General features: G+C 37.1%; 1 protein-coding gene across 1 annotated transcript in view; it reads right to left on the reverse strand.

Annotated features, from left to right (window-relative positions):
* The window catches only part of LIMCH1 (LIM and calponin homology domains 1), a 232,811-nt gene that overhangs the window by 80,363 nt on the left and 125,465 nt on the right, over positions 1–26,983 (reverse strand). The window contains exons 7-9 of the mRNA XM_044681742.1: positions 21,069–21,264; positions 13,158–13,410; positions 11,606–11,872 (exon numbers count right to left, since the gene is read on the reverse strand). Coding sequence (XP_044537677.1) covers positions 11,606–11,872; positions 13,158–13,410; positions 21,069–21,264 — 716 coding nt within the window. The remainder of the gene's footprint in view (positions 1–11,605; positions 11,873–13,157; positions 13,411–21,068; positions 21,265–26,983) is intronic.

Consider the following 26,983-nt stretch of genomic DNA (forward strand, 5'->3'; position numbering starts at 1 on the left):
AAGAAGTCCAAAGCTAAATGATCAGATCAGATAAATAAGTCTCTACACTGAGAGGAAGAAGAAGAACATATAGATGGAGCTAGAGAGACTGATTAAGATACACGTATAAAGCCCTGACTGTATGGGAATTCATATGAGTCTTATACAACTTATATTGATGTATTGGAAGATGGCTAGGGATTGCTTACTTTGCCAATCACAGTATAAAACTCCATAACCTCACCCAACAGATGTGGGGCATCCAGAATCAGATAGATCAATCTGGCTCAGAGATTTCATTATGAACACCACCTTAGCTTCACTTCCCCAACCCAGATTAATATGGGTTCTCAGAACAGTAGTGCAATGCTATCATCCGTTTTGTATTCTTTCTTGTATGAATGAGCATACCCACAAATTCTATAGTTCAATCAATTCAGTGGGAGGCTTTGCCAATGTTCCTTGAAATGCTTGACTTTAACTGATATACTTGTAGAGTTCAACAAAATTAAGAGAGACTTAACATTTCCTCTGACTCCTTTGACCTGGCAATATATGCTCAATTCAACCACCATTTTTAGGTTGCTACTATGTGTAAAGTGACAAAAATGAAAGTTGACACTCCCTGTTTCCAGAGTGGTTTAACCAATAAACTAAACCCAAACAGCCAAGGGACTCCCAAGTAAAGAAACTAGGCATGCCTCAAAGTCTGTAATACTTACACGTGAATGCCAGGGGCAACACAAGCAGCCTCACCTCACTATCTACCTTTTTTCAAACAAAGGCAATGAAATTCAGTATCATAGAAAAAGAATACATTATACATCTAACTGCTCTTCTGCATCGGTTTGGTCATATTCAATGAAAAAGGCATCTGGCAAGGGGTGGGGGGACTTAGAGGAATATGTGTCTGGCATTTAGCTACATCTGCTTTTCCTCTACAGAATCCTAAAATGTCTATTGTTCCTTGGAGAGTTTTTTTTCTGTAATTAATTACTATGTGGTTGAGAAGATTCACAGACTAGAAAAAAATACCAAGTACTGAAACATATGAAAACAATTAGAAAAGAAGTGCAATCACGTGAAACCTATAATTCAGCTGTTAAAAAAAGAGTTTACATCTCCAATGGGAAACACTATGCAACTGAACTCAAATCTCCATGGCATTTTAATTTGAAGGAAGTGAATCCTGGTTCTAATTTTATCCTCTTAAAATCTAAGTTCTCGGCTCCATTTTAATGCTTTTTATTTAAAAAAAACTAATCAAAGTAAATAAATCATTACTAAAAAAAGAAAAATTTAAAGGACCTTATCTTTTAAAGAACATAAATTTTTACATACTTAAAATATTAGACCTTGTTATGAAAGTATTCCCCAAATTCCCAAAAGTATAGGATTCCTGTATTCTCAATGTTATGTGAAGAGATGAAAAACTACCTTTTTTATACCATGTCCACTGTGTTATTCAGAAAATAAGATATTCATAAAAGTATTTGAGAACTATAAAGGACTTTAGAAATGCAAGGTATTAAACTTTGGGTCCCCCATCTTATATATCCTATGTATCAATTAACCTGACTCATATCTAGAATTTGGGGTTTACAGTGACTTAAGCCAGAGGCAAGAGAGAAGCACTTACTAATATACAAAGAACTAGAGATACAAAGGCAAAAAACCAGAATAGTCCCTAGTCTCAAGAAGCTTAACATTCATTGGCAAGATACAATTCATATACATATAATGCAATACGATTTATAGAGGGAGAAAACATTGACAATTTAGTGTATCAGGAAAAATTTCAAAGAAGGAAGAAGATGGAAGAATACTTGACAGAAGCCTTTCCAAAAGGGTTTAAGTAGGAATGTGAAATACTTAAGCAGCAATGTACATAGTATATTTGAAGAGGAGTTCTATAAATAATTTATAAAGGTAGGTGTGTGAGGTATCTTGTAGAAGGCCATAAGGCTCAGACTGAGGAGTTGACATGTTCACTAGAAGCAAGAAAGGAATCACTTAAGGTTTTTGAGCAGCGGATGGACATGGTTAGATTTTGCCTTCAGAATATCACAGAGGCACATAAGTCATGATGATGGAGAGAGATTCAAAACAAGGAGATAAATTGCTAGATTTCAGGGAAAATTTTGTGGAGGACTAACCTAGTTTGTGATGGTTTAAGTAGAAAGAAGAGATATTTTGATGGTAGAAGGTAGATGACTCAGTCAGGAACAACTTGGAAAGAGGAACTGATGAGGGAAGAGAGATCAGAGTAAAGGATGCAAAACTAAGGAAAGAAGGATTATGGTACCCTAGATAGAAATTGTGATGTTTTGATAAGGGGCAGGTTTGAGGAGAGGGTCAATAAAAAGTTCCATCTTGAGTGTATTGGGTTTGAGATATAAATGTTTAGAAGGTGAGTGGTGACAAAGGATAGATGACAGTTTATGGGGGTCTTAGACATAGCTGAGGCTGAAATATGTAAATTTGGGAGTCTCCTAGTTATCTATCTATCAAGGATAATTGATCCTGGGGGCACTAATGAAACAATGGGAAGGTGTGGAAAAAGAAAGAAGAAAGTAGGGTCCTCAGTGGAGATTTTGGCTACATCAGTTTAGACTAGGTTTAAGATAGAGGATTCAGCAAAGGACACAGAGAATTGTGGCCAAACAGGTAGGATTTGAATCAGGATAAGATCAATGTTATTGAAACCAAGAGAGGAGAAATTGTCCAGAAGGAAAGAGGAAACAGTTGACAAGGACAAAAGTTTGGAGGTGAGAGAATTGAGAATTCAGGGATGGTGAGAACTGAGGAAAAGCAATAATATTTCACAATAGGATTTCACATTCAAGAAATAACCTTGGAGAGAAGAGTCATTAGAATCGGAGGTTCAAAAGTCACATTACAAAGGGTGAAAAAAATTAGTGGGGTATATATATATATATATATATATATATATATATATATATATATATATATATAAAATATTAGGAAATGGAAGTTCCTAGCACAAGTCTGCAGTGTGGCTCCAGAGACTCACTGGTACAAGTTTGGGGTGGCCCAGAGCCTTGTTCAAGCTTTCACGGGGGCTCCAGTTTCCATCACATGGTAGTCCACAGTGCATCGGGCTGGTGTAAGCCCCAAATGAGACTCTGAGCCCTGCTCATGCCTGCAGTGAGGCCCAAAGCCCCAGCGTAAGGCAGTCTGCAATGCATCTGGCCTGTGTGAGCTCAGCACCCCTACCCAGGATTGAAGTGAGGCCCTGAGCCCCAGGACAAGATAACTCACTCTGATCTCTGCAAACCATCAGTAGTCCCTAAAAAGAGACTGAATCAGCAGGGGTAAGTGATTTTCTGAGATCCTAACCCACAGGCCATCATATTACTTTGGAAGAACTGAAACTTGCAGAAACCCAGAATTACAGCTGAGGGTAACAACAAGGAAAAAATTGAAGTTATAGAAAGAGTACCCTTTCTAGCCTGAGAACAGAGCCCATCTTTAAGATAAAAGTAAAAGTTTAAAAAAAAAAGCTGGGAAAATGAGCAAACAGTAGAAACACAACAAAACAAAACAAAAAATAAAAAATGCTTGACCATAGAAGATTATTATGAAGACAAAATGAGCAACGCACAGAATCAGAAGAGGATAATGAGACCAATGTGGTTTTATGCAAAACTTCAAAGAAAAATGGGAATTGGTCTCAGTCTTGGGAAGAACTGATACCTAGTATTGATTCTAAGACACAAGGTAAGGGATAAAAAAAAAGAATGGGAAAGAACCAGGTATGTTTACAGATAAAAGGAAGGAGCCTGAAGATGAGAACAAATTGAAAGTTAGTGGAGACAAATGTGGGGTGAACTCCTGGAGGAGACAGGGCACAAGAGAAGGGTGGATCTTGTGAAGGAGAAAGGCTAGCTTTTTTTTCAGAGACTACAATCATCTTAGTAAAGTAGGAAACAAGATCATCTGCTGAGAGGAAGGGAAAGGAGAGATGGAGAAATATAAAAGAATAGAGAAACAGAAACATCCAAACTTCTTTTGTTCTTATGTCATTTCTCCTAGATAAGGGGTTTGCAATGAGGAAACCCTTTCTAGTAATATAGATCAGCAATTCTACTTAACTTCTCTTCTTAGAAAATTGTCTGGCTCACTAAAGGATTAAGTGACTTGTTCAGGGCATAAAATAATTTGTTATTATTATTCTGTATACATTTTTAAAAAATACATAGTTTGAATGTATAATTTTGTTTTGAATTTTATTTTTTAATCAATTTTCTTTATTTCCATTTATTGAGATGACTAAGTTTATAATAAAAATTTTAAAGTAAAATACTCTCTTTTGGGTTATAATCATGACCACATATACAAATAATCAAAGTGGTTTCCTCTTATTCTCCTAGCACCTATGAAGTGTTAACATAAAAGAAACATAACACATTTGGTGGTAATGTAGTAGCTTCTTTAAATATATTTAAAACATCTAAGATAAGAGCTAGGAGCTGAAAATGTTCCAAAAAAGATGTATTCCTACTGTGTGAATTGAGTGTCCCTTTGTGCCTGTTGCACAATTCTCTGAGAATTTCATAATGCTCTAAATCCATTCTGATGAAGCCTTATAAAAGAACATAAACACTGAAGGACATAAAATAAAGTGTGTTCAATTAATGTCACAAGTCTGAATGAATTAATAAAAGACTTCTTAAAATGTAATAATAGGCACAGAAATGTGAATTTGAGTACATGTCACTGAACATAATTCTGAACATATGTATAATCACTCATAGGAGGAATTCTTAAGAAGGAACTGAACTCTCACAAAAAAAAAAAATTATAAAGGGGGAGTTAGGTGGCTCAGAAGATTGAGAGCCAGGCCTAGAGATGGTATGATCTGGGTTCAAATCTAATCTCTGGCACTTCCTACCTGTGTGACCATGGGATAAGATATTAAAAACCTATTTCCTAGCCCTTACCATTCTTCTGCCTTGGAACCAATACTTAGTATTGATTCTAACACAGAAGGGAAGGGCTTAAAAAAACAAAACAAGACATTAGCATTGACTTAAGAATCAGAGAATGTTGGGGATCAAATCTCATCTCTGATACTTATTAATAATTAGCTCTTGAAAGCCACATAATCTACACGAAGCTTTAAGGGTCCCATCTATAAAATGAAAGGGTTTTACTATATCCCCACCTCCAAATTTATAACCTGATGATAAGGAGAATTTGAAGCTAGACTCCTTTCCTCCAAAATACAAAACACAAGCATTACCAGATTTACTATAAACTTGGAGCTACAGAGGCAGCTTTAGAACTATGCATCATCCATTGGACAAGGAGCACTAGGATTGAATCAGCAACTCCAAATAAAAGAGTGACCTGGAATAAAACATTCAGTCAGGAAGCAGTACTACACCCCAAGGGTATCTGAGAAATATAGCTAGCTTGCAGCACCAACTTCATCTCATCAATTGAGCATCTAGGTGGCATGGAGGGAAGAAGTCTGAAACTAGAAAGAACAGAATTCAATATGACAGATCCTAAGCAAGTCACTTAATCACTATCTGCCTCAGTTTTCTCATTTGTAAAATGAGGATACTAATAACAACTACCTCCAGGGTTGTTATAATGATAAAATGCAATATTATTTGTAAAGCACCATGCAAACCTAAAAGTACTACATAAATCTTAAATCATATCATCTGGACAATGAGCAGACCAAAGACAATTATTATGGGACAGAAAAGAAGTTATATATTTTTCCCTAAAAAATTTATGCTAAACAATTAGCATAAGTTTTTAGTAACTTTTATTCGCTAATGCCTTAGTCATTGATTACCCAAGCTTTCTCAGATGCCTAAATAAATGACAATAAGATACATTTATATTATCTAATCTTGCTGCTTGTCCTTATTTATTCTTCCCTTGGATCCATTCTTCTCCATAGATATATTTTAGATCTGACAGTTACCTTCCCTTTTAATCTTTTCATTTATTTTAAAGATCAAGGTGCTGCTTGCGGCTTGTAGGTCAAGATCTTACCACTGCTTCAACAAAGCAGAACAAGATTGATTTTCCTGCCCATCTTGTCTAAGTCCTCTTATCAGTCATCCACACATGTTCATCTGGATATCAACCCCAATGAAGCACATGGCCTGTACATGGGCCACTCTTTGCTCTCTCCCTATAATTAGCTTACCCTTTTTTCCCCCAGGTATATATCTTCTGATGACATTTTTTATTTCATTTATTTCCTCTAGGTAATTCTGCATTTCTATTATGTTACCGTCAATTTTACACCCCAATACTGTCCTTTATTGACACTTTATTCTTTGTATATTGTGACATTCTATGGTGTATACCCAAAATAGAGTCATAAAAACAATAATGGTGTCAAAAAAATGGGTCTTTCTTTTAGAGAGAAAGCTAGAAACATTCAAAATATACTAGAATTTCCCAGATAATTCAGTCAAATCTTTCTCTTGTTAAACCCTGGTTCTTGTTCACTGTATATTTACAGTGTCTACCCAGGATGTCTTTTACTGACAGCTTGACCCAACCAGGACATGGTTATCCACCAACATGAACACTGAGAGAAACTTTTTCTATAATGAATTCCTTATTTCATATTTGCATTCTGTATTAAGATATCCTTCTAGATAGTCACAAATACCTTTGGTGAGCATATGCTTCACTGTTTTAGGCCTTATGTGATGTTAATAACAAGAGATTAAATAACGTTATCTCTGATGCATCTTTCTAAGAATTTTGCAAAATTTTGCCTTATGCATGGTAGACTTCATTTTGGGGAAAGAGTTTTTAAGCTCTGCAACTCTGTTGAAATTGGAGAGAATTTTGATCTATCAAATCAAGGACTTTCTAATGGCTAATCACAAGAATAGAGAGATCTTATACTTTCTATAACTTTCAGCTAGCCATGACAATGCAGATATGTCTGCTGTAGACTATAATTTGGGAAAGGCTGTTTTGTTTTCTCATCAAAGGTTCATTGAGGATGTTCTTCTCAGTATATATGTAGATAAAATTCAATAAGCAACAATTTTTTTTAAACCCTTACCTTCTGTCTTGGAGTCAATACTGTGTATTGGTTCCAAGGCAGAAGAGTGGTAAGGGTAGGCAATGGGGGTCAAGTGACTTGCCTAGGGTCACACAGCTGTGAAGTGTCTGAGGCCAGTTTTGAACCTAGGACCTAGGCCTGGCTCTCAATCCACTGAGATCCCCAGCTTACCCAGCTACCCCACACAATTTTTGTTTTAACTTTAAAGAAGGGCAAAACAAATACACACACACATATATGTTATTTAGATGCTCTATGATAGGTTGTAAACACTTGCTATATACTGATCATATTGGTTATCTTGGAATTCAACTCGAGAAATGTTTAGATTTATTAAGCACCAACTTATAAGGGATAAGGAATACTGTAATAAAACAAAGAAGTCCCTGCCCACAAGGAGCTTCTATTGCAAGTCCTACTAAGGAGCATAATATATACCTAGAGCAGTAAATACCTGTTATAAATATAGATATTTATAACAGGTATCTTAAGAATGGAGGAAATATCAACAAAGCCTGGAACAGAGATGGCTTCCCAAAGGAAGTAACACTGGATTTGTGACTGGAAGTAAGATTTATATCTGAAAAGCCAGAAGAAGGTGGAAAGGAGAACAGAAGAGGATGGAGTGCATTCTAGGCATGGGAGGCAGCCTGTGTGAATGAATGGAGGTAGGAGATGGAATGCTGAATTCAAGGAACAGTTAGAAGTTCAGTTTGGTTGGAATGTGGAGCTGATGAAGGAGAGTAAAATGAAATCAGCCTAGAAAGGGCAGGTGGACAAAATTATGAAGGGCCTTCCATGCCAAGCTATCATTATTAAGAAGAAAACCATTGGATTTTTTGAGCCAGTGAGCAATATAATTCATTTGGTACTCTAGGGAGTTTTATTTTGGTGGCAGTGTAGAAGATGGATTAGAAAAGAGACAAAGAGGAAGTAGCAAAGCAATTAGGAGGATGTTACAATTGTTTGGACAAGAGGTATTGAGGACCCTGACTTAGCATAGTTTCAGTATAACTGGAAAGGAGGGGAGAGATATTAGACATATTGTGGAGGCAGAACTGACAGGACACAGGGAAAGGGAGAGAAAGAGCTCCAAGATGGCACCCAGGACACAAACCTGGGTCACTGTGATGATGAGAGCATCTCAAAGGAAATAGCGAAGTTTGGAGGAGGATTTACAGGACAAAAATAATCAGCTTTACTAGGGATATGTTGAATTTGAAGTGGGACATATAAATGGAAACTGCCAACCAGATGGCGGAGAATTCAGGTTTGAAATTGAAAAGAGAGGTTAGGATGGCTAGGTATCTAGATTTAAGAGTAATTTCATAGAAATGATACTTGAATTCATAGGAATTTAGGGGATCATGGAGAATATAGAGCAAGGGTTTTTAAACCTTTTTTGCCATTGAATTAGTTTGTGGGGGGTTTTTTTGCCAATCTACTGAAGCCTAAAGGATCTCTTCTCAAAATAACATCTTTAAATGCATACAATGAAACACATGGCATTATACAAAGGAAATAAATTGTACTGAAATAGTTATCAATAGGGCAGTGGGTGGAAGGTCTGGCCTAGAGTCAGGAAGACTCATCTTCCTAAGTTCAAATCTTTCTCCAGATACTTACCAGCTATTCTGCCCAGGGCAAGTTGCTTAGCCCTGTTTGCCTCAGTTTCTTTATCTATAAAACAAGCTGGAGAAAGAAATGGTAAGCCACTCCCAAACCTACCTTTGCCAAGAGACTCCCTAGTGGAGTCATGAAGAGTTGGAAATGACTGAAGAACAAAGTTATCAAAATTTTAAAACACACACAAGTTCCTGGATCCCAGAGTAAGAATTTCTAATACAGAAGGAGAAAAGAAAAAGGCTCAGGACAGAGTTGGGGGGAGATGATGCTAAGGAGCCAGAGACTGATACTGATTCACAGGGTACAACCATAGAAAGCAAAGTCAGGAAAAATAAGGGACCAGAGGATATCTAGAAGAAAGGGGTGGGACAATAGTGTCAAAAACTAGAGATCAAGGAGGATGAGAATGGGACCACAAGATATATTGATTAAGAGATAGTAACCTTTGAGAGGATATATTGTAAGGTGGTGAGATCAAAGGCTACATTTGTGAGTATTTTGGAAGGGAAAGGGTGATGAGCAAATCAAAGGAACAAATTTGTTTTCAGGAGTTTGGCAATGAAAAGGAAGAGGCAGAGGACAATAGCTTAAGAAGGAAGCATAAAAGAGTTAAGAATTTTTATGAATAGGGTAGATATAGTTATATTTAGAGGAAGGCAAGAAGATAGACAGGAAAGATTGAGCAGGAACCCAGAAGGCAGATGTTGGAGGTGACCTAGGGTTAAGGGCTGATGGGGCATAAGTGAGAAAAGGAGAAAGGAAAAAGAATAGACTGTGAATAATAACACATATTTGAGCTGGTCAACTACATGGTTAAGGCTGTGGAAGAAAGTGATGAAGTGGAAGTGATATAATGGGGAAGGGCAGAAGAGCTCAAGTTCAGGGTGAGGAGAAAGAATAAGAGAAATAAGGCAGAGAGAGAAATGATGGGAAGCTAATTAGTGAGGAAAATCTCAAGAGTTCAAAATCATAATTATTCGTGAATTCATCTATATTATCTTCAGAACCTAAAGTTCCTTCTATTAGAGTCAACTCAATTCAACAAATATTCACGAAGAATCTATGCTCAGGGGGCAGCCGAGTGGCTCAGTGGATTGAGAGCCAGGGCTAGTGATGGGAAGTCCTGGATTCAAATCTCACCTCAGATGCTTCCTGGCTGTGTGACCCTGGGCAAGTCACTCACTTAACCTCATTGCCCAACCCTTACTGCTCTTCTGCCTTGAAACCAATAAAAAATATTGATTCTAAGATGGAAGGTAAGGGTTTAAAAAAACAAAGGATGCTCAGGGCACTGGGCAGGGGATATAAAACCAAAACTAAAGCTACTCCTAACTTCAAGGAGCTTACATTCTATTTGACAAAGAATGCCCACATAAAAAGTACAAGGAAAACTGAGGAGCAAAAGAGCATGGAAGCTGGCCAATAATCCTAACCTGTAGTACAGGAATAAGTGAATATATATATGAATTATTTTTTTCTAGTAGTACAGGAATAAGTGAATATATATATGAATTATTTTTTTCTCTTTTGTATCTGATGTTCCCTTTCTCTTTTTCCTTTGGTAGAGACGGTATCTGAGGGTTAAATATACATAGTATCCATGTTTAAACACACCAGCTTTGTGTTAGTTTTCCCATACACATTTGTAGTGAGTATATATTTATCTGTTGGCTTCCATAGGAAGAATGATAGCCATTATTCTTGAAACACAAGATTCTAAGGATACAGTGGATATATTCTACTCAGGACTGCTGTGAACCACAGAAATAATTACATGTACTAAATGTGCCACGGTATGGAAAAAGAGAAAAGATTTAATTCATTGTGTGTGACTATGTAGTTTCATGATTATTAAAAATAGACATCTCTTAACAGATCATTGTTTCAGAACAATACAAAGAGGTGCCTATTTTAATATTAGCTTTGCTCTGATTTTGATGGCTCAGAGTTCTCTCTCTGGTATGTATTAGGAGCCAGCCATAACTGGATACCAGCAGCAGACATTCAACTTATTACTCAAATCTTTAACCCCATTTACTCTCAACCCTGGTTAAAAACAAACAATAATGACAACAATAAAACTACTGAAAGCTAGTGGCCTCTGTTCACAGGAAATACATAGAAAATAAGTCTTATTTACTACCACCTGAGATATAGACGGTGAGGGGCTATTTGTAAGTTAACCTTTATAAAAATCTTCCTCACTGTCGGAGGAGAAACACAGAAGAAAAACAACCACTTGAACACATGGGCTGATGGGGATATTACTGGGGATGAAGACACTAAACGATAACTCTAGTCCAGCTATCAATAATATGGAATTAGGTCTTGATCAATGATACATGTAACAACCCAGTGGAATTGTGCGTTGGCTAAGGGGGGAGGTTAGGGAGGCCTTGGGGGAGAGGGAAAGAACATGAAATATCTTACTAGGAGAAAATATCCAAAATAAAAAAAAAAGAATTAAAAAAAATAAAAAGAAAAATCTTCCTCATTGAAAGCTAGCACTGATCATTCCCTAATGATGCTCGGACATGAGCCATTTAAAACTGGTAGAAAAATGAACAAAGCAGTAAGAAAAGAGCAGTAAAAATGGACTGACTTGGTCAAGGGAAACCATCGCATGGTGTTTTGCAGTTATGACATTCTCTTGCAACAGATGCATTACACAATATATAACAATCTTTTATCAAGCCCACTCCAGGTGTGCCTTTTCAGGCATGTACGCTTTCTAAACTACTTAACCAATAAGCAGAGAAACAGCAGATGCTTTTAAACTGCCACTTGCTTTTCCATCTACTTAAGCTGCGGGGAGCAGGGAGGGGAGGGGAAAGGCACGAAGAGAAAAATGAAAGAACAAATGCCAAACATACTCAACACATTTCAAACCACAAACACGCATGCCGATCCTGCAACCACAGAGCTAACCTGGCAAAACGCTGTGCGGCTGGCATGATCTTGATACCAGCTTGCTCCAACCTTCTGCGTCTTCTGATCTCTTCATGATCTTTTTGTGTGGCTCTCTGTGCCACTGTTTCCTTTGTGCCCCCTGGAGGAATTTGTTCCTTACCATTTTTTCTGTTCGATTCTAACCCCGTATCTGAGGGCTTTCCACTAGGATCCGACTTGTCGGCCTCTGACTCTTCACAATGAGCCCCCACTTCATTTTGCTCTTCCTCTATGGTTTCAGGGTAGCTATTGAGTTGTACAATACAGTTTACCAAGTTGTAAATGCCACATTGATGGTTCAACTGAGACCAATCTGGTCTGTTTCTTAACTATTATAATATTGATCTTAGCTTCTAAAAATGAAAAGCCCTAATTCATCAAAGATAAAGATACAACAAACCTTAATAATTTGATGAAAAATGCAAACATAAAGTTGAATCATTTCTTAACAGTTATTACAATATACAATCATTCCAGTAGCACTGAAATGCCCTTCCAAATGCTTTCCACTACTGTACAAACTGTGTTACCTTTATTTTTTAATAAGTTCATTTCCATTTCAAAGTTCATACAGGTGTACACCATACTATCAGACTGAAAACATTCACATAAATACAGCCACTTGAGAGGTTTTATACTGCTTCTTCTGGGAAGTGGACTGGAAAATAGAGGGGGATGTCAAACAACCTGGGTTTGAATCATGAAATGAACTCATCTTCCCATGGCAATCCTTTAACCTCTTTGAGCCTTGGTTTCCTCTGATGTAAAAGGAAAATGAAAAGAATTGCACTCACTTCTTCACTGTACTGTTATTATGAACATTGGTTGGGATATGGAAGGTAAAAGCACTTTGCAAACAGTAGAGTGCCAAGCCAAACACAGGTAAAGATGTATAAAATGCTAATTTTTTAAAACTGGAGATAAAGAATAAATTGCTGAAAACACTTCTTCCAAATTAGGAGAGTCGAAGCTCCTGACAGTTGACTATCATTTTCTCCATGTTTAACTCTCAGGGAAGATCTCACAAAATTCTCCCTTAACTCCCCCTGTACTTAACCTGGCTCTCCAGCAACCAAGAGAACATTAGATACAGCAACAGAAATACTGTTCAAAGAATGATTTGTGTCCGGCCACCTCCAGAGAAAGAAATATAGCAAGACATAGCTTTATATATGTATGTATATTTTTGTTAAATGATGCTTTCTCTGGTACAGGGAGAGAAGAAAGGTTGGAAGATACCTGGGAATTTTAATGTAACAAATTAATTATTTTAACAAAAAAATGGAAGAAGCCAGTTAAGGCTCCATGACCAGTAAAGTTTTATGCACAGAATGAAAATCTGTGTTCTCAACACCCATGTCAACAAACAAATGTCAGATCCTAGTGTCATTATTCTCATGTGACCGGACTAAAACTGTCATTATTTGATATCCTGTCTAGTAAAGGCACTTTTAGGTCATGAAAAAAAAAAGAGAAAGAAGAGAAGAAAAAGAAAAGGAGAGAAAAGCCAAAGATGAAAAGATAAGCCTACCTGAAAGTTCTCTCTCCTCCTAGGGGTGAGGTCGCAGTACTCCAGCTTTTTCGGTACTCCTCTCGCTCAGCCTTCTTCCTCCTCAGAGGAGCAGGTACATAAGCGGTCTGGTTACTCTTGTTGGGGAGGTACTGGTTAAAAGGCACTGCTGATTTCGGCTCACCATGAGAAGTCCTCCTTGCTGACATGTCATCCTTCTTTACATCGGGCAGCTTTCGATGAGGCAAGTCAGATTCTGAGTCACTTCCTCTGCCTAGGTAAGAGAGGGAAAGGGTCGATGGTTGCAGGGACGCCTGTTAGGAGAGCTCAAATTGGCCATTTTCATTGCAGTGGCAGGTTTCTATGGCATTTAGATGAAAACAAGGTTTCTTCTTTCAATTTCTCAGTTAACCAAAAGTATCCATATAAATTGGTATATTCTGGGGGTACCGGGGTAACCCCCATCTAATAAAGAGGGGAGGGGGAGCTTAAAAATAATAAGTGTAAGCAATAAGATTTTTCAATTAGTAGCAACTTTACAACAGAGATACTATCATACGTGCGGCTTATATTTTTATTTCACTGATACCTTTTAAAACCACATTTGTTTAAAATTAAAATCCTTTCTATACCTAGTGAACCTTTTATTTTGACAAATATTTTTCAAAAATAGTTAAGCAATGTCAAACAACACCTGGAATGTTCACTCATGCATGTAACACCCATAGTCCACAGACTCTGCAATGGAGACAGAAGAGGATACATTTTTTTAGACTCTTCTTTAACGCCAAGTTTGGTCATTATAATTATACAAGATGGGATTTTTTTGGTCATTTCCATTTCTATTGATACCTGGATTTTAAGGATTAAATAGAAATCAACCAACTATATATTTACTTATTCGATATGAAGTCTTGTAATGTTAAACACTGTAAGGGATACAAATAAGTAAGACAGGATACTTCATGATACTTATTAAATGGGATGATATTAATTGGGAGCTACAGGACATGAATATACATGAAACATTTAAATAACAAAATAAAATAATATGGATCCAAGAAGAGGATGCTCAAGTATGATAGGAGTTCTAAGAAAGGAGAGATTAGTAGACATTTTCCCAAGAAGGCTTCAACAAGGAGGGGATACATCATCTGGACTTTAAAGAACAGGAAAGATTTAGATAAGTGTAAACGATGAATGTGGATGTCAGGAAATAGGAATAGTCAGAGCAAAGGAACAGAGGTAGCAACTAGCTTATGATGTAACAGAGACAGTATGGAGACCAGTCTGGCTGGAAGATAAGGCTTATCATAAGGCATGAGAAAGAAGTACAGTTTAGAGAGGTTTTTGGGGAAAATTATGGAAGATTTTGAAAGACACAGAGCTCGCATTTGATGCCAAATACAATTAGCAACAGGAGCCTGATGTTTGCTACAGAGATGATTCAGGGAAAATAGTATAGCTTCAAAAGTAAAAATTAAAATTGTTTTCAAATTGTAAATAAACTGTCATACAAAGGATGATGAACAGTTGACCGGCTACTTCCAAGACTCCCTGAGAAGGAGAAAACAGGAAATGAGTTATAGCTTGAGGAGATCTGGGTCAGATGGAAGAATTTTCTTGAGTTATTGGAAAATTGCTAGTTATTGGAATGGACTGCCAAGAGAGGTTATACAACCTCTTTCTTTATAGGTTTAAAAAACAGAGTACGAAGAACTATGGATCAAAGCAGACGATCTTTCACATCAGTGTGATTAGAGTTTTTTGGGGGGTTTTGGTTTTTTTATGAGAGTGCTCTTACAACCACCACCAATATTGAAATGTTTTGTGTGATAATAAAAATTAAATTAAAAATTAAATAAAAGGTTAAAAAAAAGTGTGATGGGAGATCTCATCTAACTCCAAAGATTCAGTTAAATGAATGTGTGATGGTAAATAAGAGAAATACTGAGGCAACAAAACAGCCCTAAAATTCTGTTATGGCATCCCACCTTAATCAGACACAAACTACCATCTGTGAATGAGCATTATTGTAAGTAAGAAGGACACATCACTGTACACTATAGCAGCAAATCATGTCAACAGAAGAGAAAGAAGAATTAGCAAATTTCAGCTTAACCACCCACAAGCTTGGGCAATTGGTCAGGAAAGTCTCATTCCTTGATTGGGGATTATTAGCATAGGATTTCTTATTTACACTTCTTTTTACACACTCCCTGCAGAGCTATCTGTAGAATGATGTCAGGGATCCAGCTCAGACAAAGCATTTATTAACTGTTTAATACACACACACACACACACACACACACACAGAGGCAGGAATTGTGTTAAGTGCTAAGGTTACAAAAACAGCCAAAGACAATCCCTGTTGTCAATTGAGCTCCCAGTCTAATGGGAGAAACAATATGAAAATGACCATCCACAAATCAGATTGATGTCATATAAAATGGAGTTATCAGTGGAGTGAAACATTGAGTAGGAGTGTGAGAGATTTTTTTTTGTGTGTGTAGAAAGTGAGTGTGTAGCTGGGACTGAAAAGAAATCAGGGTAAGCTAGAAGATAGGGATGAAGAGGGAGATAATTTCAGCTGTGAAAACAGATAATGAAAATGCTAAGAGTCTGGAAAGGGGTATGTCCTATGTGAGGAACAGCAAGGAGGCAAGTGTCACTGTAAGCAGCTGAAATCTTGTCCCTACATATTACTTAGATTTGTCTCAGCTGGATCACTGATATTCTATATACAAAGACCTCTACTAGGGAATGCGAGTTTGCCAAGTATATATAATTTACAAAGGTATAAATAAGAATAAGAAAATAAGTCTTGCCATTTCTTTCTCCACAACATCTCTCTCATATGTCACTTCTCTAGACATGTGACCCATCACCCTAATTTGAGCTTTCATTATTTCTTGCCTTGCTTCCTCCCATGGAAGCATATATGTAACCTCACACACACATTTGGCTGGCAAATCTTGCTATTTCTTCTTTACTAAATCTCTTGTGTTTGTTCTTTCTCTGTATTCACATAGATACAACTTTAGCATAGATTTCCCTCTCCTTTTAGACTATTAAAAGGATCCTGATTACACACACACACACACACACACACACACACACACACACACACACACTCACTGTCTTCGCAATTAGAATATGAGTTCATTACACTATTGCCGTGTTTGCAAAGATGTGGCACGTGTGCCCCAGCATGCTGGACAGGGCTGCTCCATTCCCCCTCTCCACTGTGCCTGGGGATAATGTTCACATGCCCTGTCACTCTGCCCAGCAGTCCAATGTGAGCACTTCCTCCATCCACTGTCTGGGGTAATGTGAGTGGCTCACAGACAGCCTGAAGGTGTAGTTTGGGCATGTGATATCTAAAAGGTTGCCCAATGCTGCACTATTGTATTATAAGAAATGATGAGCAGGATGATTTCAGAAAAAAAAAAAACTGAAAAGACCTACATGAACTGATGTAGCGTGATACACAGAACCAGGTGAACATTGTACACACTAACAGCAATATTGTACCATGATCAACTGTGAAAGACTTAGCTATTCTTAGCAATACAATGATTCAGAACAATTTTGAAGGACTTATGACAAAGAATGCTATCTACCTCCTGAGAAAGAACAAGTGGAGTTGGAATGCAGATCAAAGTTTACTAATTTTCACTTTATTTATATTTTATATGAATATTCTCTTACAACAATGACAAATATGGAAGTATATTTGCATGATAATACATATATAACCTAGATCAATTTGCTTACGATCTCTAGGAGTGGAGGAGGGAAGGGAGGGAGTGAGGCAGTTTGCATCTTTTTAAGTTAGGAAAATGTATGTTGGAAGTTGTTACTATATTTAATTGGGAAAATTTTATGTCTATCTAATAAATAATATAAACATATTGCTGGTAGAGAATGTTTTATTCACTATGTTTATACCTTCATTGTAAATTTTTGTTCCCTACATCAGTCCAGATTCTTTCCATTCCTTCCCCTTACAACAACAAAAAAAACATATGAAGAAATAGAAGAAAAGGGAGTGGGAGTGGTGATTATAGAGAACATTTGGATTAAGTAAAAGAGGCAAAACAAAAAAGAAGATATTGTAACCATAGGTATACCACAGACCACAGAGACAGAAAGAAGCAATAGATGAATTTAGGAAATGGACTATAAGTTTGACATGGACACACACTATAGTAATTCAGTTATCCAGATAATCTACAGCCCCCTTATGCTTTAATTAATGCAACTCATTATTTCTTTACCTGCCTAAATATAATTTTCTCCTTCAAAATGTAGAGAAATCAACAAGGGGAATTTCTGTGCTGGACTTAAAAAGAAGGAACTGACTGCTAGGATAAAAAAATGATATAAAACAAGGGTAGCTTGGTAGCACAGTGGATAGAGGTTGTCATGTACAATGTTGGGAATGGATTAATTGGGAGTGTTGAGTCCTAATGGGACACCTAGATATGGTAGTGAAACCAAAAGGTCAACCCAATGCAGCTGATGTTAAAGGAGAATATGTGGAATCTGCTTATTCCAATCCCAACATGGCTAACTGTAACCCAGGACCTGCAGCCTGAACTAGGAATCAGCTGATAGTGGAACACAGCTAACCCTTGTCCAACTGAAGCCCTGTAAGTTTGATGTTGATGGCTTTGTTCCTTAACTTGATTCTCTATAGATCTGATTATTGATCTACAAAGATTAATTAATTAGTTTGACCTGTTCTGACATTAATTTGATCTTAAGAAGTTGATTGAAGGAATATTAAAGTAAACCCCTTTCCCAAGCTGTCACAGGACTCGGTCAACTGAAGCCTTACTAGATCTTTGAGGATCCTCAGGCAAGTGATTTCTTAAATGATGGTTTAATAGCTGATGAGTTTAGGGAAAGGGAACTGGATAATTGATGGAAAGTGGGAATTGGAAATCCTAAGTAAATCTATATTGGATAATTTGTTGTTGAATCTTCAATCAATTGAATAATGTTGATCAAGGATCTTGGTTGGCTGACAACCTAGCTGAGGCATGGCTGGCCTCAGCCCTGAGTCAAGGCTTAACCCTGCTGAATGATAATTGCCTTTGCAGTAGTTAGGACACTGGAATTAGAGTGAGGAAGAGCCGAGTTTGAATTGGCTTCAGCCATTAACTTGCTGTGTGGCCCTGGGCAAGTCACCTAAGCTCTGTTTCCTCAACTGTAAAAATGAGGATGATAATAGCACCTACCTCCCAGGTTGTTGTGAAGATTGAATGAGACAATATTTGTAAAGCACTTACCGTGTGCCTGGAGCATAATAGGCACTATATAAATGTTTATTCATTCTTCCCTTCCTTTTTCTCATTTGTTTTATTAATAGGTGAAAATTACCCATTGAAGTCTAATCCTTTGGATTTCCAAAGGTTCATAAATAATAACAGTAACAATAGCAAAAGCAGTAGCAACTAGCATTTATAGAAAACTTTAAAGTTTGCCTTAAAGAACTATATAAATATTATCACATTTTTTCCCTTACAATAACCCCTATGAGGTAACTGTGATTATTATCTCCATTTTACAGATGAGGAACCCAAGGAAGGGAGAGGTCAGATGACTTGTGCCTTGGTTCACAGATCCAGTAAGTATTTTTATCTGAGTTCAGATTTGAATTTGATCCTCATGGTTCCATGTAAAGCACTCTGTCTACTGTACAACTTATTTGTCCAACAGTATAAAGAAGCATAATATAGTGGGGAAAGAATACTTGCTCTGGGAGTCGGAGGTCCTAAGTTCAAATGCTTGTTCTTCTACTTACTACTTGGATGACTCTTGGCAGTTCCCTTAATGTCACTGGCCCTCACCTTTCAATGACAGAGCCCAGGACCAGATCAGTGTTGTTAAACTCAAATAGAAACTGGCACCCCTTGGGAAAGATCATGAATCAGGTAACCATGGAAAAATATTCTAAATAAATTAATTAATTAAAATAAAAAATGGTAAAATAAAATAAGCATTTATAAGTAAATGCTTACTATATATATAAAGAAACTGGCACCCCTAAACTATATATAATGGACCCAGTAAGTAACTTAATGACTTAGGAGACTATATACTAATACTATCTGTGTTCTATTTTATTTTTATTTATTTTGTCAAATTATTTATAAATTACATATAATTTTTGTTTGTATTTAATGATTCTGGTTGAACATATTTGACGCCTCTGGATGAGATAACCTCTAAGCTCTATTCTGGTTTTCAATTTACAATCCCATTTTTTATTCTGTTAAACCAAAATTTTCATTAAGTAGCTACTAGGTACCAGGCACTGTGCTAGGTACTAAAGACATAAAGTAATAAAATTCCAAAACAGTTCTTGTCTGCAGAGAGCTGACATTCTGCTGGATTGTGAGGTCCTTGAGTATTTTTGTTCCTTCTGGGCCTATGTCACCTTGGTTAACCACAATCTGCTATCTGATTTATCTCAGTCTTTGCCTCTATTTTCTCATCTGTACAATGAAGAGGTCTGAAGAGAGTTAGTCTAAAATCCCTTTTAGCTTTAAATCTCTAATCTCATGTAGGTACAGGTGTTGAGTTATTTCCACCGTGTCCAAATCTTCATGACCCCATTTAGAGTTTTCTTGGCAAAGATTCTGGACTGGTTTGCCATTTCCTTCTCCAGCTCATTTTATAGATGAGAAAACTGAGGAAAACTGGGTTAAGTAACTTGCCCAGGTTCACACAGCTATTAAGTGTCTAAAGTCATATTGGAACTCAAGAAGATGAGTCTTCCTGACTCTAGGCCAGCAATCTATCCACTACACAACCTAGTTGCCACACGTACATATACATATGAAAAAAATAAGTACAAGGTAATATTTAGGGAAGATATATTTTGATGGGGGAGGAGAAGAAATTGAAAAAGGCTTAATGCACTGGAGGAAACTTTGTTCAGAGAGATCACAAAGTTCTAATACTTCAGCTTGAAGAAAAGAGACTTAGAGAAGTTATTTTTGATCTCAAACTATAGTTCTGAGTGTTCAGAAGTTATAACATGCAGTACATATGAGACTATTCTTAATATGGCCCAGTTGTCTTTCTACCAGCTGGTCTATGCAGAGAGAAGCCATCACCTCTCTCTGTCTAAAAGGACAGTATTTCCCAAACAATAAGTAGACACTGAATGAAATGGGCTATGGAAAGTATATATTATGGTTGAATTATAAAACTAAAGAAAGATACTATTTAAAGGAAAAAATTTACCTCAATCCTTGGCTTCTGATTTTGAAATCAACGTTATCTAAATCAAATACACCCGGGAAAGATTCTATAACTTAACTGGGCTGTCCACTGTTGTCTTAGTCTTAATAACTATTAGAACTTCTAGTTAATCTTTAAGATCTCCAAATATCAAAGAATTTGTTAAAAATAAACCCCATCCAAAATTCCACAGTACCCTGGATCACTATGCTTATCATCATTTTTAAAATGCCTTTTCAATGAACTTGGAGTTGAGTCTTTTTCATAGGTGGTGTTATATTCATTTAAACATTTCCCTTACTGGTACCCAGAGTACATAAACCTCTCAGAAAGTTTACGAGTTAATGTGTCTGCACAGCATCTTGTTTTGCTGAAACTCAGAGAAGCAGCCTTTCATAAATCACAGCACAGCACTATGATGTAACACATTTTCCAATAGCACATACAGTAACTGAGGCAAAGTTCAAACAAACTTCTGGCAAAGTCATCAAAACCTCTTGCATCACTAAAACAACATTTTTCCTTTTTACCCCAAACTATCTTTTCATTTACTAGCTTATAGAATTAACTGGCTAGATCATCCCTGAGATGGAACCCAAAATTCTAGTTCCTGACAACAAATTCCTTATGAACATTTAATCCCGAGACATATAATTAATTGCAACGGCAACTTACCATCGCTACTTCCTCTGAGGACTACATCTGGGGAGGGTGTCTGCTGAGAACGTGAGCCAAATGAGTCCAGACTGTCAAAAGAATCATCTCGACCATGCCGGGGTGGAGAGAGGGAATCACTGCGCTCAGAATCCCAGCAGTCTATATAGCCGCTGTCTCGGATGCTTCGTTTAGGGCTTTCAATATCATCAGTTTCCTATTAAAAAAAAGTTATAGAAATGAATAAAGTCCATATCTGTGCAGTCTCTGCAAACGATGCATTCATTGGTAATCGTCCTTTCTTTGATAGAAGAATGCAAGGATTACATGTGGTTAGCACTTAAAAGTTCCTGATAATCTCCCTCCCATTCCTTTCTCGTTGCCTGAATTTTTAAAACTATAAAAACACATACAGCCTTAATAAAACTTCCATAGTAACCCAACCTTACCCAACACGCAACTCCAGCCATCCTTTCAATTACAAAAATCGATTAAGACGAAAGAGTATCTGATAATTTGAAATGACAAGAAAACACATGAGATGACCAAGAGGTGAAAACAGAAATTAAAAACTAAAACCTTAACCTTGATTTGTCTTTCAGAGTCCATAACTACATGTCTGGAATGGAGATAAGCTGCTAACTATTCCCCTATATCTGGCCGATGGCGGGCAAGCACTTGTTTATGCCTTAGAATCGACTAGGCAGGATCCTGAAGCAGCAGGCTCCCATCTCCCTCTAACTCGAAGGGAAATTCCTCTTATGAAAGAGAGATGTCTTTCGGAGGCAATCAGCAATGAAAAATATGCAAAATGCTTCTCCTGATGCCTCAGAAGAATTCAGTCATGCTCTTCCCTCTTTGCCAGCTCTTGGCTCTAGGGGGATATGAAAGCACTTGGAGCTGACCCACATGTTCAGAGCAGTGAGAACAATGGTTGTCTTTGACAGTCCTGTGATTATAAATTCTTTCCAGCACAAGCAACACATACTAAAACACTGAAACTCCAGCAGAGAGAAAGGTCAGTCGAAGCCATCCTCACCCTCGTGTTATAATAAATCCCTTGTTTTAGCCAATGTCTTAGCATTAATTATAACAGCCCAGGCTGAGGAAAACAAAAATAACTATGGTCATTCAAAGATAAACCTCGATTTAATTTCTTAACTAACCCCCCTCCCCCACCACCACCCTGACCTCGCTTCCCAGACTGTCACTTAAAAATCAGACATTCACAGATTGGCATTTTCTAGGCTGAAAAGTCTGCAAAGTGAAACTTGGAATTTCTGAAGATGCTGACAAATTCATTTAAAGATGTCCTCCCACATGACATAAATGAAAAGAAAATCTGAAATGCTCAAAGTTCTTAAAACGAATCTAGAGTTAGTCAGCAGAGGTAGAAATAGTCCTCAATAGGCCCACAACAGCCAAGGCCACAGTAGTGACTACCTTCTGGAACAAGAGTGTGTCACCATTTAATTGTGTCTCAGTCTAGCTGACATAACTGCCCCCAACTGAAGCCCAGGAAGATTCCAGGATGGTGGGGGGTAACTGCAATGCACAAAGACAGACAAAAGCTTTGCACTAAAAAAGAAGAGTGGGTGAGATGGAAAGGGCAAGGATGAAATATTAGCACCCTCTAACTCTTCATAAAAGAGAACTGAGTATAAGGAAAGAATGAGCTGCCAATCCCTGGAATGGCCCCAGGAAAGATTCTTTAAAATAGCCTCTCTCAAATGAGGGTCCAAGGAACTCAAGGGGTTAGGGGGAGGGTTCCATGAAGCAGTTTAGGGATAAGCATGGTAAAAAACACATTAGGCATACCCATCCATTTTATTGTATATAATTGTGTGTACTCAAGTGGATAGGAAAAAACACCAATGATTTGATGAAATTAATCTTGTGACTAAGGAACTGGATTCTCATTGGTCTAGAATCAATCATCAAATGTGCCCGATAATAGCAAAGAATCATTTATCCCTTTATATTATTTGCCAATTATGCATGCATTTTTCTACTATAATTTTGATCAATTCTCATAATGGATAATTGTTCAAAATCAGTAAGATTGCTTAAAAGACAAGAAAAAAGTTTTCATAACTCAAAAAAGGTGTTTATAACTCATATGATGACAAAGCGAATATTCCCATACCTAGACTATGTGCTAAGTGCCCAAAAAGAAGAACTAAGGATTTGATAGCAAACCTGATTTGGGTTTTCTTACAGTCAAGTTATGTCCATAGAGAAAAAAAATTAATTCCATAATCAGCATGATTACAAAGGCATTTTAAAATGAAACAATTTAAAAGCAAAAGCCAAATTCTTGCAAAAGCTAAAATATAATTAATGAAAAAAACACTCAAACACAATAATGTATATAAAGGGGTAAAAATGCATGATCTCCTTCAAGAAGTTTCCAATTTTAAATATTTTAAAATACATATATATATATATATATATGAAACAAAGATATCCTTCTCAACAAATAAGCTTTAAGTGAACACCCCAAAATTATAAAGAACAAGTATGGCTGGAAAGAAGACATTCCAAACTTCTGCTCTTTGCAGAGGGGGAAGGTCTACAAGTGTAGCACATAGTTTCAGACATTTTAGAATTATTGACCACTTATATTGATTTTTTCCTCTTTTTTCTTTATGTTTAAAAATATGATTTAAAAAATATGAGCACCTAGGTGGCTCATCAGACCTCAAGTTGGAAGGACCTGGGTTCAAATTTGCCCTCAGACACTTCCTAGCTCTGTTACTTTGGGCAAGTCACTTACCCTCCTTCGCCTAGCCTTTGTCCTTCTGTGTTAGAGTTGTTACTAAGACAGAAAGAAATGTGGTTTTAAATATCACACACACACACACACACACATTTTGTTATATGTCATAGTTCTTTAGAAAGGGTAAGGGGATGGATACTGGAGGAAATTATGGTGATATAAAAAATGACATCAGTAAAAAACATTTTCAAAAAGTAAGCTTTAAATATATTGCTAGATTCTGAATACATGATTATTAAAAATCAACCCTCTGTTTTCTGGGATGGTTCTCCAAATAATAACTAGTCTTTAGGCAATGTCACCATGTGTCAGATATTTTGCTAAGTGCTTTATTTTGCTCATTTGATCCTCCCAACTACTCTGGGAGGAAAGTGTGATTATTATTTCATTTTGCATATGAATTAATGAGGCAGACAGGATAAGTGACTTACTCAGGGTCACAAAGGTATCAAGTGTTTGGGGCCCTATTTGAACTCAGGTCTTCCTGATTTTAAGCCCCTTAGCTGCTAGTATTTACAGACCAAAAGTTAAACAGGAAAACAGGACCTTACCAACATTTGTAAATTCTGAAAATTACTAAATCATCATGTCTGGTAACTGGCAGGCTAATGGGCTCATCAGTAGCATCACCACCAGCACCACCACTGCCACAAGAAGAAGAAGAAAAAGAACAACAACAGGAACAACATCAACTACAACAAGAAGAACAACATCAATAAGAACAACTACAAGAACAAGAGGAACAAGACCAACAACTACAACAGGAAGAGGAACAGGAACAGGAACAACAACAACAACAACAACAACAACCACCACCAACAACCAACAACAGTGAAGATAGGATTAACTCTCCCCTTGTCTAGTTTTAGCTAAACAAATCAATAACTTAAAGTACTCCTACTTGACACTAAGTAAGAGAGTTTGCAAGTCAGTTACTAAAGTAAGCTCACACCTCCAAAGGTCACTGCCTACCCCCTTGGGCAGTGCAAGGCAAACTGAAAGATTGTGATTGGTTCACATAAAGTGGGGGAGTGACGTTGAGAAAACTGCTTTAAAAAGGCCAGCTTGAGGACTGATTGATTCTCTCTGCATTGGTGAGCCAGATGGGAGGAGGAGGCTCTTTCCCTGGATCCTGCATTAGCTTGCAGTTGTGAGTAGAGTGAATCCTTCCTTGGTTCTTCAGTGAGGAGACCCTCTCTGCTCATTGGTACTTAGGTGGGACATTCTCCTCCAGTGTGAGTTTTGGTGAGATTCTTGTTGACCTTGGCCTCATGTGCGCTGAAGTTTCTCAGTGTGTTCTTCAGTGTCTCCTGATTCTTTAGATTTTGACTTCCTAATCAGGACTTTGGATTCTAGTGAGATTTGCTTTCGGATTCATATTTGTAGTCTAGAGATATTAGGATTAAACTTTAGGGTATTTTGCAACTAGTCAGTAATTTCCGTCTTTTTATCTACATTTTCCCACTTTTACTCTTTCTACCTCTTTGTAAATAAAACTGCTAAAAGTAATTTTCACTTAAGCTGTAATATTTTTAAATTGGCGACCACAATATTACTTTAGAATTTTCATATTTAGCATAAAACCTAAATTTAAATTCTTACACAATAACATCAATGACAAGAAAAACAACTACTACAATGACAAGAACAACAGGCACAACAAGAAGAAGAAAACAACAACAAGAGGAACAAGAAAAATAACATCCACAAGAACAACATAAGAACAACAAGAACAACAGAAAAAGAACAACAAGAAGAACAAGTACAAGAACTACAACAAGATCAAGAACAATAGAAACAAGAATAACTATAACAAGAAGAACAAGAACAAGAACAACAGAAACAATAAGAAGAAGAAGAACAATAGGAACAGGAACAAGAACAGGAACAGGAACAGGAACAACAACAACCACATCAACATCAAGAACAACAGGAACAACAACATCAACAAGAAAAACAAGTACAACAAGAACAACAACAACATTAACAACAAGAATAATAGGAACTACTACAACAAGAATAATAATAGGAACAAGAACAACAACAGGAATAATAACAACAATAATAACAACATGAACAATAAAAACAACAACTACAACAAGAACAAGAACAACTCAACAACAAGAAGAAACAGAACAACAGGAACAACAACATCAATAAAAACAATGACAACAATAAGAACAGGAACAACAAGAAGAAGAAGAACAACTTCAAAAGCAAAACATCAATAAGAACTACTACAACTGTAACAAGAAAAAGGAGAACAACAGGAACGACAACATCAACAATAAAAAGAACAACTACAACAACAGGAACAACAACAGTAGGAACAGCAATAAGAACAACAAGAAGTAACACAACAATAGGAAAAAGAACAGGAACAAGAACAACAAGAACAGGAAGTGACTATTATCACTATCTTTTCTGTTAATGGTTGTAAGGATGGGATTTGTGAAAGGAGGATGGGACAAAAGGAGCCAGAGAAAACAGCTGCTGACAGTTGAGATCAGAGAGGATTCTGGGAATTTCTCTGAGGAGGAAGAGAGAGGAGAAGTCATTGGACGGAGGACTGGGAGGAGAGAAGAGGACATCCCAGCTTGGATCCAGTCCTGAGGGCTTCCTTAGTGTCTTTCTTTGGAAAATGAAACCCTGATTCCCTGAAAGTCATTCCATCCCATCTCACCCATTAATACTTCAACCTCAGAATCAGCTAAGTTTTTGGACTCCATTTTGGGAGCAATTTCTTAGTCTCCTTCACTCATTACCCAACCTTGCTGAGAGACCCTTTCAGTCAAAACTTACAACTATAGAAAAGGATAGAAACAGAAAAATAGAAATAGAAACAGAAGGAAAAGGAGAAGGAGAAGGGACAAGGTGGGAGAAGCTTAGGAGTGGAAGCCATTAAGGTTCCCACCTAAGTGATGGATTCCATAGGAATAGAGAAGAGGGCACCTGAAAATCCCTCTGCCATTCTCTCCTTTCCCCAATCCTTGAATTGCAAATAATAAAAGCCATGCATCAGTCAGATAGCATTTCAGAGTGCCTGAGAGACAACAAGGGAGATGGGAACCACAGCTTAGTCTGGATGCCTCGATCTTGAAGCCAGATCACCCACTGTGAAATTAACTGATTGGGGGACATTTGTGTGAACCCTGTC

The sequence above is a fragment of the Gracilinanus agilis genome, chromosome 6 (assembly GCF_016433145.1).
Source record: "Gracilinanus agilis isolate LMUSP501 chromosome 6, AgileGrace, whole genome shotgun sequence".
Lineage (NCBI taxonomy): Eukaryota > Metazoa > Chordata > Mammalia > Didelphimorphia > Didelphidae > Gracilinanus > Gracilinanus agilis.